This window comes from Delphinus delphis, chromosome 9, assembly GCF_949987515.2.
Source record: "Delphinus delphis chromosome 9, mDelDel1.2, whole genome shotgun sequence".
Taxonomy (NCBI): Eukaryota; Metazoa; Chordata; class Mammalia; order Artiodactyla; family Delphinidae; genus Delphinus; species Delphinus delphis.
The window spans coordinates 53,085,055-53,101,221 of NC_082691.1; the positions used below are offsets into that span (position 1 = coordinate 53,085,055).

General features: G+C 38.0%; 1 protein-coding gene across 4 annotated transcripts in view; it reads right to left on the reverse strand.

The window, feature by feature from the left end:
- The window catches only part of CDK14 (cyclin dependent kinase 14), a 609,402-nt gene that overhangs the window by 369,529 nt on the left and 223,706 nt on the right, over positions 1-16,167 (reverse strand). For all 4 annotated transcript variants that reach the window (XM_060020565.1, XM_060020564.1, XM_060020563.1 and 1 more), the window contains one exon: positions 12,208-12,287. In XM_060020565.1, the coding sequence (XP_059876548.1) occupies positions 12,208-12,287 (80 nt within the window). The remainder of the gene's footprint in view (positions 1-12,207; positions 12,288-16,167) is intronic.

Genomic DNA, 16,167 nt, shown 5'->3' on the forward strand with positions numbered 1-16,167 from the left:
CGCAGTGAGAGGACCGCGCACCGCAATGAAGAGTGGCCCCCGCCTGCCGCAACTAGAGAAAGCTGGTGCACAGCAACGAAGACCCAACGCAACAACAAAAAATAAATAAATTTAAAAAAAAAAAAACAAGTTTAAAGGCACTTAGAAAGTCATGTAATAGACAACTGTTTATTAAATGCCTATTATGCATTTAGAATTTTTAAAATACTACCCAGGTCATCTTAAATAAACAAACCCAACAATCTGCTGCTCATCATGGAAACTGCCTCAAATCACCAGGAAAAAAAAAACGCCCCTCCAGAAAAATTAATCCTGGTCTTCAACAAGAAAATTTTATAATCGTAAGTACTTCTGTGAAACCAAGTTGTCATCATTAAAACTGACCCCTGCTGCTGGTTCCTGCCCATACTAGCCCTAAACTTCAGGACAGAAGGAAGAAGTATCAGCTCACACACAACAGAACCACTGCCAATTTCTTGCTTATTATTTCCTTTAATTCTTTTTCTTGGGCCCTGTTCAAATTGTTACCACTTTTAAAAAGTGCTATTATCAATTCAATTCTTGTGAGTATACTTAGGGACTTGACTGAGATGGCATGTATCCAAAAATACCAATGTCCTACACTAAAATTTCCTTTAACTTTCTACTTCTAAACTTTTCCCACAATAAACTGTATGGTACATTTTCTCCACATATGGTATTAATCTGCTTTTTAAAAAATTAAAATAGGAATTATTTGATGGGTCTTCTGAAGAGTTCTACCACATTCCAAAATGTCAGAAGAAAATGAGAAATAGAGAAAAACCGAAATGATGTATCTTTTTGGCACTTCCCACTGAGATCAGTTATAATCTGTGGTGAGGGCTGCATTTTCAAGATGTGATTCACCGCCAGATCTCCAACCATCTTCTCTACAATGATGATTCAACATGACTTTCACTCCAGGCCTAGCTCTCCTGATCCTGGTAGTTCAAACTACCTACTGAACTCTCTAGGACTCAGTTTGTTCTTTTGTAAAATGAAGGAACCAGATGACATGGTCACTAAAATTCTTCTCAGCTCTAAAATCCTATGGTTTGGTGATTTCTAACTGGTATAAATGGCTATCACCTCAAGTTCAGCATATGTAACATCTATTCAACCCCTCTGACCATAAAACTGCAGCCACCTCTGGCTTCCTGTTTCTATAAATGGTTCTGTCAACCTCAAACTCACTCTAAGACACTCAAATTGTTCTTAGCTCCTTATTAATCCCCCTCAACTGGACACATTCTTCCTTTTCAGTGTCTTGTTCTAGCTCCCCTTTCTCAGGCTTCATGGCATTCTCTTGCAGATCCCTGGGTCTCTCGGTTTTTTCCTCACCAATTATCCCCGATGCCCCAGCCACATTAATGATTCAGGGTCAACAATGAAACACACAGTAACAAATATTACAGTAACAACAACAAAAAGTTAAGAAAAAAAAAACCCCAGAAGTTTCCAGAACAATATCCAAATTATCTTTTTAGTAGACTATCAAAGAACACAGGAACAGCTAGACTTTTCATAAGAAAACATTTAGGAACTACCTACACACCCCACTGTCAAGAGATTTACTTCCTCAATGGCTGTCAAACTGGTGATGGGATTGAGGTGGAGGGGAAGAAGTGATATTTACCTTAGTCAGCTACACTAGCGGGCATGCCTTTCTCTGTTCATTTCTCCTTACATGAATCCTACCTATCTGCTATGGTCTAAATGTTTGTACCTCCTCCACCCCTAACAAATTCATATTTTGTAGTCCTAATCCCCAAAGCCGATAGTACTAGTAGGTGAGGCCTTTGGGAGGTGGTTAGGTCATGAGGGTGTTGTTGCCCTCATGAATGGGATTAATGTTCTTTAATTTTTTTTTTAATTTTTTTTTAAATTTTTTGGCTGTGCCACACGGCACGCAGAATCTTAGTTCACCAAAGATCAAACCCGTGCCCCCGGCAGTAGAAGCCCAGAATCCTAACCACTGGACCGCCAGGGAATTGGGATTAATGTTCTTTAAAAAGAGCTTCCACAGAGCTCTCTAGCCAATTCCACCACATGCGGATACAGTGCAAAGTCTTGACCTGGAAGAGGGCCTTCACCCAACCATCCTGCCACCCTGATCTGGGACTTCCAGCCTCCAGAAATGTAAGCAATAAATTTCTGCTGTTTATGAGCTATGCAGTCTCTGTATTTTGTTATAGCAGCCCAAACCAACTACGACACTATAATTTAAGCTCAGCCCAAATCTCTTCCATGTCCACACCAGAGCTCTCTTTCTTTTTAATCCAGAAACCACTCTGGTCCTTTTCATTACTGTTTAAATTCCATTCAAACACTAACTGGACTCTTGGTTAGTTCCATTTTGGTGGCAGCAGAGAAAGAGCTGGGACATGACTAGTCAATGCTGGCTTCATACCACAACCCTCAGAATACAAAGGCCCCACAGGTTATCAATAGTTTACAACTGAACACAACTGAGCACATCATAAAGTATAATGCAGAAAGTGCTAAAAGATAAGTTTATAAAGGAGAAAACAACAACAACAAAAGCAGAGCAAGCAAAAAGAGCAGAAAAGGAAAAAGATTATTTCTGTGAAAGCCAAAAAAGTTTCAGGGAAAAGATAGGACTTAAATAAAGTCTTAGGGTTTCCCTGGTGGCGCAGTGGTTGAGAGTCCGCCTGCCGATGAGGGGGACACGGCTTCGTGCCCCGGTCTGGGAAGATCCCACATGCCACAGAGCGGCTGGGCCCGTGAGCCATGGCCGCTGAGCCTGTGCGTCCGGAGTCTGTGCTCCACAACGGGAGAGGCCACAACAGTGAGAGGCCCGCGTACCACAAAAAAAAAAAAAAAAAAAAAAAAAAAAGGTCTTAAAAGATGGTCAGAGCAGAGTTGGGGAGGGATCAGGAGGACACAGGCTTGAAAAGGGTAAAGGACGTTCCTTCCTCCAATATATAGCTGCTCTGGCTGCTTCTCCACTATGGAGTCATAAAAGTTCAACCTGTCGATCGCCATTTACAATCAGCTTCTTGGCTGCATAAATTAATACAACGATTTTTTGCTTCTGTTGGGTTATTTTATCTCACTGAACAAATAGTGTGTTGTGATTAAAGCTATTTGTCAAAAACTGACAGCAATGACATGTGGCATCAAAGGTTCTTTAGTACAGCTCTATAGGCTGTCTCTTTCCTTCTTCCATGTGCTTAGGGCAGCTCAGTTCAGCACACAGAGACAGCTCCTATCCCTCACTCTCTGCCTTCCCGGAATAATGAAACATCCAACATCACTGATGTCAACACTGTTAACTAGAAGACAATTTCTGGCACGTGAGTAATTTTTTTTTAAGTTCTGACGTAGAAGTGGCCCATGTTTCTTGTAATGACAGGACAGGCTGGGTAACACCAACAGGAGACCCTCAAAATCTTCCTTGTGACTGTCTGAACAACACCACTCAGGTACCACCTCTTCCATCATTAATTTAAAGGCTCTTTGACTTATCAGCAGTTTCCCTCTCACTCTTTCCCCTCTATAGACATTTATAATTAGATCCTATAATTCAACTGATAACGTGTTTATCTTTCTCCACTAATCAATTTTAAGATCTTTGAGAATAGGAGGTGTCAGTTTTTATATTCAACAAAATAAGTTTTATTTCTGATAGTAAAAATAACAGAGTTTAGAGAAGTTGGGATAAAGAGGAATAAAGATTTTCTAGATTTAACAATTTAATGATTAACTTATTATTAATTAATAATTAAAGATTTAATCATCACTAGTGTTATATTAATTTTCTTCTATTTTTTAGCTAAGTGTATAAATATACATTTCAATAGAATTAGGAAAACATTTATTTGAGGTATAATATAAACCATAAAAGATACCCACTGTAAATATAAAATAAAATGACTTTTAGTAAATCTGTAGGGCTCTGCAGCCATTACCATATCTCAGATTTGTCCAGCCATAATCAAAATCCAGTACTGGAACAATTTTGTCTCACCAGACAGTGGTGACAGTTTGCAGTCAGTCCCCTCTTCCAAACCCAGCCCCAGGCAACCACTGATCTGCTGTCTTTATAGATTTGCCTTTTCTGGGAATTTTATGTATATACAACCAGGCTTATATAACTGAGCATAAATGTTTTCAAGGTTCAAACGTGTTTGTTTGGTTTTTTAAAAATATTTATTTATTTTTATTTTTGGCCGCATCGGGTCTTAGTTTCGGCATGCAGGCTCTTCGTTGCGGTGCGCGGACTTCTCTCTAGTCGTGGCGTGGGCTCCAGAGTATGCAGGCTCAGTAGTTGCAGTGCACAGACTTAGTTGCCTCGCAGTATGTGGGATCTTAGTTTCCTGACCAGGGATGGAACCTGTGTCCCCTGCATTGGAAGGCGAAGTTTTAACCACTGGACCACCAGGGAAGTCCCTCAAGGTTCAAACATGTTGAAGCATATTGTCAGTAGGTAGCTCCTTTTTATTGCTATATGAATGTTTGACATTTTGTGTATCAATTCAACAGTTGATGGACATTTAGGTTGTTTCTTGATTTTGCCAATTCTGCATAGTAACATTAGAAACATTCATGTGTACGTGTCTTTGCATGGAAGTGTTTTCCTTTCTCCTGGATAGATTTCTGGGAGTGAAAATGCTGGGTCATATGGTAATTTAATATTCCGCTTCTAAAAAAGCTGTCAAGGGCTTCCCTGGTGGCACAGTGGTTAAGAATCCGCCTGCCAATGCAGGGGACACGTGTTCGAGCCCTGGCCCGGGAAGATCCCACATGCTGCGAAGCAACTAAGCCCGTAAGCCACAACTACTGGGCCTGCACTCCAGAGCCTGCGAGCCACAACTACTGAAGCCTGCACGCCTAGAGCCGGTGCTCTGCAACAAGAGAAGCCACCACAATGAGAAGCCTGCTCGCCGCAACTAGAGAAAGCCCACTCGCAGCAATGAAGACCCAACACAGCCAAAAATAAAATAAATTTATTTTAAAAATAAAAAGCTGTCAACATGTTTTCCAAAGTGAGTATACCACTTGATATTCCCACTAGCAATGTATGAGGGTTCCAGTTACTCCACATTTTTGCAATATTTGGTATTATCTGTCTTTTCTATTACAGCCATTGGATTAGGTGTACAGTCACATCACACTGTGGTTTTAATTTTCATTTTGTTTATGACTAACAACTTTGAGCTTTATTTCATGGGCTAATCAGCCACTGGTATATCTTCTTTGGTGAAATATCTATTCAAATCATCCATTTAAAAAATTGGGGGGAGTTTTCTAATTATTGAGTTTTGGACCTCTATATATTTTATGTATTTTGGAGATAAATCTTTTATCAGATATATTATTTGGAAATATTTTCTCCCAATTTGTGGCTGATCTGAAAATGTCTTTAGCCTTCATTTTTGAAGGACAGTTTTGCTGGATACAGAATTTTTAGTTGACAGGCTTTTTGTCTTGTCTTTGAACATTTTAAATATGTCATTACATTGCTTTCTTGCCTCCACTGGTCTGGATGGGAGATTAGATCTTAAACTTATTTTTTTCTCCTGCACGTAATGAGTTGCTTTACTCCTGTTGCTTTCAAGATTTTCTTTTTGTCTTTGTCCTCCAACAGTTGGACAATGATGGGTCTAGGTATGGGTCTCTTTATGTTTCTCCTAATTTTGGTTCATTTATCTTCTTGGATAACAGATTAATCATATTTTTCAATAACTTTAGTAAGTTTGGGCAATTATTTCTTCAAATATGTTTTTGCTCCTTTCTCTATCCTCTCTTTCTGGTACTGTCAAATTCCTTTCTAATATACATGACCTATCAATTTTTTTTAATGAATATTAAAAAGTCTCCTTGGGCTTCCCTGGTGGCGCAGTGGTTGAGAATCTGCCTGCCAATGCAGGGGACACGGGTTCGAGTCCTGGTCCAGGAAGATCCCACATGCCGCGGAGCAACTAAACCCGTGTGCCACAGCTACTGAGCCTGCGTTCTAGAGCCCGTGAGCCACAACTACTGAGCCGTGTGCCACAACTACTGAAGCCTGCGTACCTAGAACCCACACTCTGCAACAAGAGAAGCCACTGTAATGAGAAGCCCGCGCACCACAGGACGAGTAGCCCCTGCTCGTCACAACTAGAGAAAGCCCACGTGCAGCAACGAAGACTCGATGCAGCCAAAAATAAAATTTAAAAATAACAGATAAATAAATTTAAAAAAAAGAAAGAAAAAAAAGTCTCCTTGTTTTCTGTCATCCTTCAAAGTTCCTTCAACATTCAGGAAATTTATCTTAAATTACAGCTCAAAGGTCAATAATACTAAATCCTGTCAGTGGTCATGACAGTGGTCATGAATTAATTACTGTTTAAAGTTTGCCATCTTTTGACTATTTCTAAGTCACTAGATAGAACATAGCTTAAGCAGCAAAACAGTATAACAGTTTCTCAAATACTGAGAAGTAACAAAGGTATACCAATGGATTGTATTTTTATAAAGCAACTGATAGTAGCTATGATAATTACTATCATGACAAGCAGTTGATATGTAGATTACGGATTCCCATCACTTTTTAAAAATTAGCCAAGAAATTTTGAAGGGAGGAAGGTATCACCTTTGAAACAAACTCTTCACTTAAAAGACCCCAGTTAAAACCCTAACTTAGCTGTTTCCTAGTAAACTGTGTAACACAGGATAATTTACTTATCTCTAGGCTTCAATTATCTCATCGGTAATATGGAGATACTAATATCTATATTTAACACAGGATTATTGTGGGAATTAAATGAGGTAGCATCTTTAAAATGTTATTAGCATGACAGGTACCAAAAAAGTCTATAAAGATTTTTAGCCAGTTATAAATGCCTTCAAATTAGAACTAGTTACATAGTTCTTCTAAATGTGTTTTAAATATAAATGTATCAGAGCTTAATTTATATTTCCAATAAAATACTTATGTTTTCAAATACAAGTTGGAAACTGTATTTCCAAATAAAATAAGACATAATATAAAATTTTTTACAAATTTAAAGCAGACAAGAAGTAAGTTATTTCATTAAAAAAACTTTATCCTTTAAAATTAAAAACATGAAAAAGAAAATACATGATTTTTATAGTTTTTAAAGTCACATGATCTGAGAGCTTGGAAATTTTTTGCTGATATCAATTGGCAGACACCCATCAAATTACTCAGACTTACAAAGAATAACAATTTTGGCAACTTACATAAGCTTACTTACAATCAAAGTCTAGACTCATAGATTTTTATCTTCCACTTAAACACTTTTTGTCAATTGTTAAATGCTCTGAAGCAATTCATGTTAATTTTTTCAGTGACAGACATAAAGGGTTATTATTAGAAAGTTTAAAAGAAATATTCTAAGCACAGTAATGTGCATCACACTACAGCAGGTGTGGATGAGGAATACTGATGATACAATTATAGATCCTTTATCCAGGAAAAGATCCACGCTGGTACTATTATTTTAATCATGAAGATATAAGATCATATAGTCCAACCCCTCCATTTCCAAGAGAAAGAAACTAAAGACAAAATATGTTAAGTGACTTGCTCACCATCACATAGCTAGTTGCACAGCCTTCATCAAGACTCAGAATTTTGCTGTATGGTGCTTTCCCAACTTCACCTGTCTGCTTCTTAACAGCCGGAAAGTCTCTATATACAATTTTGATCGTACAGGCTTCTGTGTCAACAGTAATGCAGTATAGTAGAATAAAAAGTAAGGATTTGGAATTTATTCACTCATTCATTCACTTATTCATTCAACACATACTGAATGGCTAGCATGTGTCACCGTACTAGGTAGAAGACGCAAGCTGAACTCCATACCTACCACATAATTATTTGTGTGACTTTGGACAAAAATTTCTTTAGATCCCAGCTTCATAATTATTAACATGAAGATAGTAACATCAACCTTTCTCACAATGTTGAAAGATTGAATGAGATCATGTACTTGGAAGTGCCAAGTAAGGTCCCCAATTTACGTACAACTGGCCTATTATCTGTATTGCACACCATATGAACAATTGCCACATGAATGTCCAACCTCATACTTAACATGTTGAGATTGAACTTACTATCTTTCCCTTCCTGTAACTTTCTTGTATCCTAAGACATTTCATCTACTTCCTTTCAAACCTTTCTTGTATCTCCTGACTCTTTATCAGTACCATGAAAAACCATGATGATATCATATAAAGATTTTAAGTTAAAATAGAAAAGCTGGCCTCAGCATGGCTACTTAATTTCTCTAAGCTCCCATCAAAGACAGAACAAGTTTCAAAGCACGTGAACCTGAATTAAGCCATTAAGCACTCTAGCTCTATAAGATAAAATTCAAAGTCCATCTTTGGACATAAAGCTGGTAAGATTAGGGTTGCTTACAAGTGTTTCCACTTTAGGTGGAAATTATGTGTTAACATCTGAATTCCCAGGAAAGGTTAGAAGTGGCAAGCAGCCACTTGAAAGCTACTTTACTATGCACAGTGCTTTCCTACTTTGAAATCTTCCTTCTATTGACGTTTTGTGAATGAGGAAACTGACCAAGCAGCAGAAAAAAGATAAACTCAAATTAAAGTGCTTCCTCTCAATTGAACAAGCCATGCCACTCCCTCATCAATGAAAAAATGTAAAAATGAATATATCCCAAGCATCTACCACCCTCATCCTAAATATTTCAAGTTCTACCACTAGGGACACAGAGGAGTTACTGTGCATGGATTTCTAGTATTAATAATAGCAAAAGAGAGTGAGCAACGGTGCTAGCTTTTGCTTCCACACATAAATAGCAGAAAAATAAGACTTATGAAAGGCAAGAGAGCAACAAATAACCAAAACTGCCCAGAGTTTCTTCTTCTTACTATATGGTCATTTATCTCCATTAAAAATCACTCGGAAGTCAGATTTTATTAGGAAAAACGTAAAATATTTTATTCAAAGGAAAATACAATGTCTTGTTGTTATCAGTTCCTTCAGGCCTCAACAATTCTTGTACCATTCATCTCCAGAGCATTCAGAACTCTGAGTTTAAAGACTCCTTGGGAAATCAAAACCATAATGCAGAGGTAGATGGTTCCTGATGGCACAAACCAACTCCTGTGTTCTGCAAGTAGGGTTACTGAGGCCCAACACCATTAGGTGATGTTACAGATTGAATTGTGTCTTCCAAAATGCATATGTTGAAGTCCTAACTCCACCACCTCAGGATATGATGGTATTTGAAATCGAATTTTTTTCAGAGGTAATTAAGTGAGGTCACTGGACCCTAATCCAATATGACTGGTGTCCTTATAAGAAAAGGAAATTTGGACAAAGGCACAAAGAGAAGATGATGTGAAGACACAGGGAAAAGACAGCCATCTATTCACCAAAAAAGGCTTGAAACAAATCCTTTCTTCATGGCCATCAGAAGGTGGGCCCTGACACCTTGACCTCGGACTTCTAGCCTCCGGAACCATGAGATGCTGTTTGAGCCACTCAGTCTGTGGTACTGTGTTATGGCAGCCCTAGCAAACTAGCATGGTGATGAAAAAGTCAGGATCAAAACCCAGCTTTCCAGACTCTAATATGAGGCTTTCTAACTCACTACACTGTCTTGCAATTTAGCTGTTTTCACTCAAAGTTCTCTCCCATAAAAATCTTACCACTTGTTCAACTTGTTAAAGACCATGTTAATATATACTGTTCATGCTGGCCTCTTGTGAGCTACACTTCCACATCACAAAAAGACATTTTTGTATAGATGTCTCATGAACTCAAGCCCCAATGTGTAAAACCCCAATCAACTACTCCACAAAGTTAGTATGGACACTGTTTTATAATCTAAGAAAGTCTAGGTCCAAGATTCAAGTCCTTGGACAAGTCATCTAACCTCTCTGAGCCTCAATTCCATATTAGTAATACGAATTCACAAACAATATAAATTCTACACCCCCCAAAAAAGAACCTTCAAAAGGCTAATGTGAAGGTTAAATTGGATAATAGCCCTTTCAAACTGCAAAGTATTAAAAGCAATTCTCCATGCAATCAAAAACTATTTCTCTCTCTGGCACCATTGTTTTTACTCATTCAAACTCAAAACCACTGATATTTCCCTCTCAAATTGCCTATAACTAATAATTCACCTAGGTTTGGCATTTCTTTCTCAGCAACATCATTTTTTGTCACTGCTTTCTAATAAATCCTCATGATTTCAAATCTGCACTGCTCTGAATGACTGATTTATCAGCTTCTGGCTTCCTCCTTATCTAATCTATATCACATCCTAATATCAGATTTATCCTCCTAATACACTCAGCTCAAAAGTCTTCAGAGGCTCTCTAACCCACAGAACCAGGTCCCACCTACAGAGCCCTGCATTCTATGACAGGACCGCAGCCGGGGGGGGCCAGCTCCTAAGCTTATCTCAAGGTTTACCATGTGCCCAAGGGCCTTGCCTCATACCCAGCCAGTATGAACAGACAGATCATCAAAAACTTTCATATAACCCTACTTGCTTCTTCCCTTGAGCTTCCCACTGATGGACCCAACTGTCAAAGCCGGATCCTCTAATATCATTAGGAACTTCCTCTTAACCTTGAATCTGGGAAGGCACCATTAACAAGGTTAGGCTGGTTAATTCTAGTGCACACCCCACATGCTAAGGAGCATGCCTGCTGCCCAGTATCATTTTCCTTCTGCTTCTCTCTTGGCCCAGCAACTCTTTGCCCCTCTCCTACTCTTTAACATTGAGGGTCTACCATAATCAAATTCACAGCTCAATGGGAACCCATTGCTCCATCTCAGCCAGTGGTTTCCAATCCCATCAGACCAAATACAAATATTTTATTCCTGGAATAAACCTCACTTGAGAGTGATATATTATCATTTTTATATATTACTGGACTCAAGAGGAAATGCCAGGTAGGCAGAAGGATGTGTGAGAATGGAAACAAAGACAGGGTCTTAGCTAAAGAGAGGCATGTGTAGGTCATCATGTTATAGCTGCTATTTAATTCATGAATAAAATCACATGGGAAAGAGTGCTGATTAGAGAAAAGAAGGCCCCTTCCCTGTCCTAAAACTCCATAATATTTAGAAAAGGAGACAACACAGAGAGAGAGAAAAGCTACCCACTTGGAAAATCTGGTGTTAGCTAAACAAGAATGATAGAAACTAAACTGAAGTGGTATGAAAAGGAGAATGAAAGGTGAGAAAGTGAAACAGAAAGTAGACTTCTTGGGAGTTCCCTGGTGGCCTAGTGGTTAGAATACCAGGCTTTCACTGCTGTGGTCCAGATTCAATCCCTGGTCAGGAAAACAAATCAGACCAGTGACAGATTACATTTAGTTCATCAATATCTTAACAATACTATTGAAGTAAATCTCTGTTATTTATCTTGCTGTGGAGCAGCAGAAAAGTAACTGTGGTTCCTTCAATGCAAAAATAAACTGAAGTCTTATTTCAAGATTTGTACTTTTAAAAATGTAGTAGAGGTGAAGTTATTAATACTAAAATTTCTGAAAGTGAACTGAAAAGATCCCACTAATAAAAGAAGGTATTTCATTCTCTTGAAGTAGAGAAACTATGCAGGAAGTAATAAAGCAAAAGATAGAGCAATTTCATCTCATAAAAATTTTAAATTTATATGTATCAAATAACTGTTAAAAAGACTTTTTAGAAAAATGACAGAATGGAAGAAAATATTACAACATACATGATGCTGATATATAAAGAGCATCTATAAATCAGTAAGAAAAAACAATAGAAAATATATTAAAGAACAGGAACAAAAATCAAGAAAGAAGAAATACAAAAGACTAACAAGGTGGCATAATCCCCTCATTTTTAAGAACTTTCCTTAAAAGTCATGCATATAGAGTAACTCTAGATTAATATGTGCGTGGAGCTCTGCAAACAAAATCAGACGTGTAAGATTCCTCAGTTAGTGACAGTCTCACCATCAATGCACAGCAGTTTTTTTCTCCACACCTGAGTATATAGCAGGATAGTTTTATTTTATTTAACATGAATTGCTATGATCGTAAGAGGTACTGATTTTTAAATTTCAGTTTACACATTCCAATTAGAAATATAACTATGTAATTTAGAAACGCAGCATATTCAGAGGTGCATAACAGGTAAACACCTATGGGCATCATGCAAACACAAAAGCAAAGATAACAAGAGAAAATGCCTACCTTCCCTGATAGCTGTGAAAGGTGTACCTTCTTCTTCTTGCAGCCTGATCACCTTCAGGGCTACCAACTTTCCATTTACCCTGGAGAAACAAAACAAAAGATGAGAAGCAAATCCGTGAAAATATGTTCCCGTTATGGTTCTAATTGTCTTCCTTACAATTTATATTTTATGCATTTTTGCACTGAAAATGTCAGGACTCAATTATGCCACCACAACAAGATTAATTTCAGTAAGGCTGGGAATCCTGTATCATCATCATAAATAGTCACACTTTAAATATTCACATTTTAAATATTCGCACTTGCATAGTCCAAGATTTAACTGAAGTTTTCTGTGATTCACTCTATGTTCTTTCCAAAATGAAACTAGTGCTTAACAAAAACACCATGTTCGATCAATTATTCACAGATTAATTAAAACTCAAGTCGTCAAAATAACACTCTCCCTTTGTTTCTCCAATAGCGCCTCTGTTTCTTTTGCTGAAATGTCTTTATCTTCAGTCTTAAGTTGAAGTCATTCAATCCCCAAGGACGGAAACCTGACACTCAGTCTTCTTCCTTCTCTCTTCCCTCTTCTTTCTCTGTCTCTGTCTGTCTCTCTCTCAACATCACCCATTCCTCCCTTTTTCACTATTTTTTTTTTACTAGAGCCTCCTAAAATTACATTAGTCTGATTGTGTTTTATAATGCAGTATACCATCAAAATAAAAGTTAAGAATATTTTACTATTACAAAATTACACAAGACCTATCCAAAGCAGATGTTTCTTCTAGACACATTCCAAATGTGTATCAGCTCTAATTAAAAGTAAGATTACGCTAGGCAGATAACTTTTTATCCAATCTATTCTGTTAATAAAATAAAGACATGATTATCTATATTGGTCTTGTAGTTGCCTGCTCTACTTTCTACCTTGACTAGGCTTACCAACATACTTCCTTAATTAAAATAAGTAAAAGAAACACAAAGCATTTAATGAAAAGTAAATCTCCCCGCCAGTTCCCACCCTCTGAGGTCACCACTTACCTCAGAGAGGTAACTTAGCTTAACGTATATACTTAACACACACACAAATGGTAATATGGCATACAGGGTACAGTGTATATTATTTTTATCACTCGATATACTTTGGTGACTTCCTCATAAATTCATAGAAAATTGTCTCTTGCTTTTCAAAGACCACAGGGTGTTCCTTTGTATGAGTGTAGTATGCTTAATTTAACGCCAGTCCTCTACAGATAGGCATTTAGCAGGTTCCCAATTTTTGGCCATAAAACAATGATATAATAAATATTCTTGGCCATAATTTCATCCATGTAAAAATACATCTGTAAGACAAATTCCTAAAAGTAAAATGTGGATGGACCTAGAGTCTGTCATACAGAGTGAAGTAAGTCAGAAAGAGAAAAACAAATATCGTATGCTAACACATATATATGGAATCTAAAAACAAAAAAAAAAGGTCACAAAGAACCTAGGGGCAGGACAGGAATAAAGACGCAGACCTATTAGAGAATGGACTTGAGGACACGAGGAGGGGGAAGGGTAAGCTGGGACGAAGTGAGAGAGTAGCATGGACATATATACACTACCAAATATAAAACAGATAGCTAGTGGGAAGCAGCCGCATAGCACAGGGAGATCAGCTCAGTGCTTTGTGACCACCTAGAGGGGTGGGATAGGGACGGTGGGAGGGAGGGAGACACAAGAGGGAAGAGATATGGGGATATATGTATATGTATAGCTGATTCACTTTGTTATAAAGTAGAAACTAACACACCATTGTAAAGCAATTATACTCCAATAAAGATGTTGGGAAAAAAAAACAAAGTAGGGTGTGGACAGCCAAGAAAAAAAAAAATGTGTATCTCTAAATTCTAACTCTGATGACACTGAGAAATTATCCTACGTACAGGCTGTACCAATTTATACAACCTATAGAAGACAGGAGCTCCTGTTTCCCCTTTACCAGTATATACTATGTTATCAACCATTGATTTTGCCAATCTGATAGGTGAAAAATGGTTTCTTACTGTAATTTAAATTGCAACCAAAAATCTTTAGAGGCTATGGAATCAGCAAAGGAGAGCTCGTGTGGCCCAGAGAATCCAGTGCCTGAGTCTGAAATAAAGAATTTGAATGTCTCTTTGTAAAGAACTGCAACCAATTGGTCTGTTTTCGATAAAAAACAAACAAACAAAAAAAACAACTGCCACAGGCACAAAGGTCAAGGGAATCATCACAGCCCAACCATCCTAGTGGCATCCCTCATCAAACGGACTGTTGAAATATATTATTGGTTACAGTAGTCAAAGGACATCCAGTTATAACGCTCCACAATGTGCCGTCTCCTCAAGGCTAGGAGTCATGTTTATTTTCCCTTGTGTCTCTCAGCTGGGAGGACAGGCCTGCCGCTTTTCTGCTCTGCAACTCTCCTCTCATGAGTACATCACCTTGATTTTCTTCTAATCCCGATTATGCTCTAGGTACCCAGGTGCAAGCAAAAAATTAATACTCACATGGGGTTCAACTGGTGAGTGTGACTTGTGCTGGCCATTTTGCCCTTTATGACTAAGGGAGGCCTCTGGCAGGGCTTGGGGCTGGGATGCAGTCAGTACTCACATCTGCACAGATTTTCTCAGCCCAGCTGAGCTCGTCACTGGCTCCCTGAGGAGGCAGGAACTGATTCCAGGAACTGCTTGGAATTTTGCCTTCATTTATCGATATTCTCCCCTCACCCATAAAAAACACATACAAACTTCTTCCCACAAAGCTTTTCCCTTTCCCTTGAGATCACTGGCTTGCATATACCGTGAACTGAATTCTAGAATACAGGAATTTGTGATTTTGGAAGGCTATCTGCTTAAAACACACTCTGAGACCATGAAACTATGAGTCCCCTGTAATACACTGAAAGGAGAAGAGCCTTTAATTGAACCAGCACTCATGCTTTAAATGCAACTAGAGAAGGAACACATTTAAGCAATCTCGTAGGCTAGTGTGCATTATTTTTGTGGCGAAAAAAATTTTGAACATATTTACTATGATAAACTGCATAAAAGAATAAGATCCAAGTTAATGGGATCCTGATTCTGAAGCACAACTCTCCGTGAGTTAAAACCTCCAACTATCAATTTCTTATAGTTACGATAATCACAGCAGTTAAAGGCATTTAGATTTTATGTATTACATCATATGAAACTAAAAAATTCCTTAAAATTTATACTAGATTATTAGCTCCAGGAGAATACAGAAAAGGAACTCTTTTTCTGTTTTGTTAACTGTTACATGCCCAATGCCTAAAACTGTCTGGCACAGAGTAGACTGTCAAAATACTTTTTTTTTTTTTTTTTTTTTGCGGTACGTGGGCCTCTCACTGTTGTGGCCTCTACCATTGGCGGAGCACAGGCTCCGGACGCACAGGCTCAGTGGCCATGGCTCACGGGCCTAGCCGCTCCGTGGTATGTGGGATCTTCCCGGACCGGGGCACGAACCCGTGTACCCTGCATCGGCAAGCAGACTCTCAACCACTGCGCCACCAGGGAAGCCCTCAAAATACTTTATTGACTGAATATTAATAATGTTAATATACTGATATTTCTTTCCTCATACCTATAAGTATCTCAAGAATAAAGTATAAAATTATTTTCAATAATTTCAAAAATATAAAATTTATAAAAAGATTTCAATATCTTCTTTCATGTTTATTTGTTTTCTTTTTTCAAATTAAAGGTTCAGTCTCTTTGTTTTTGATGATGCATGAAGATATAGAAAGTTTTCATTTCCTTAAGATTTTAGAATTTATAGAATGCTTTGTTAATTAACCTTTTTCACCCAACAGACATGTTTCAGAACCCTCACTATCTTTAATAATCTGAGCCCAGACTAGTAACCAGTATTTCCCTCTTCTCCAACTGCTTCATTGGTTTCCCATTAAGAACCATATTGATTATCAAATAG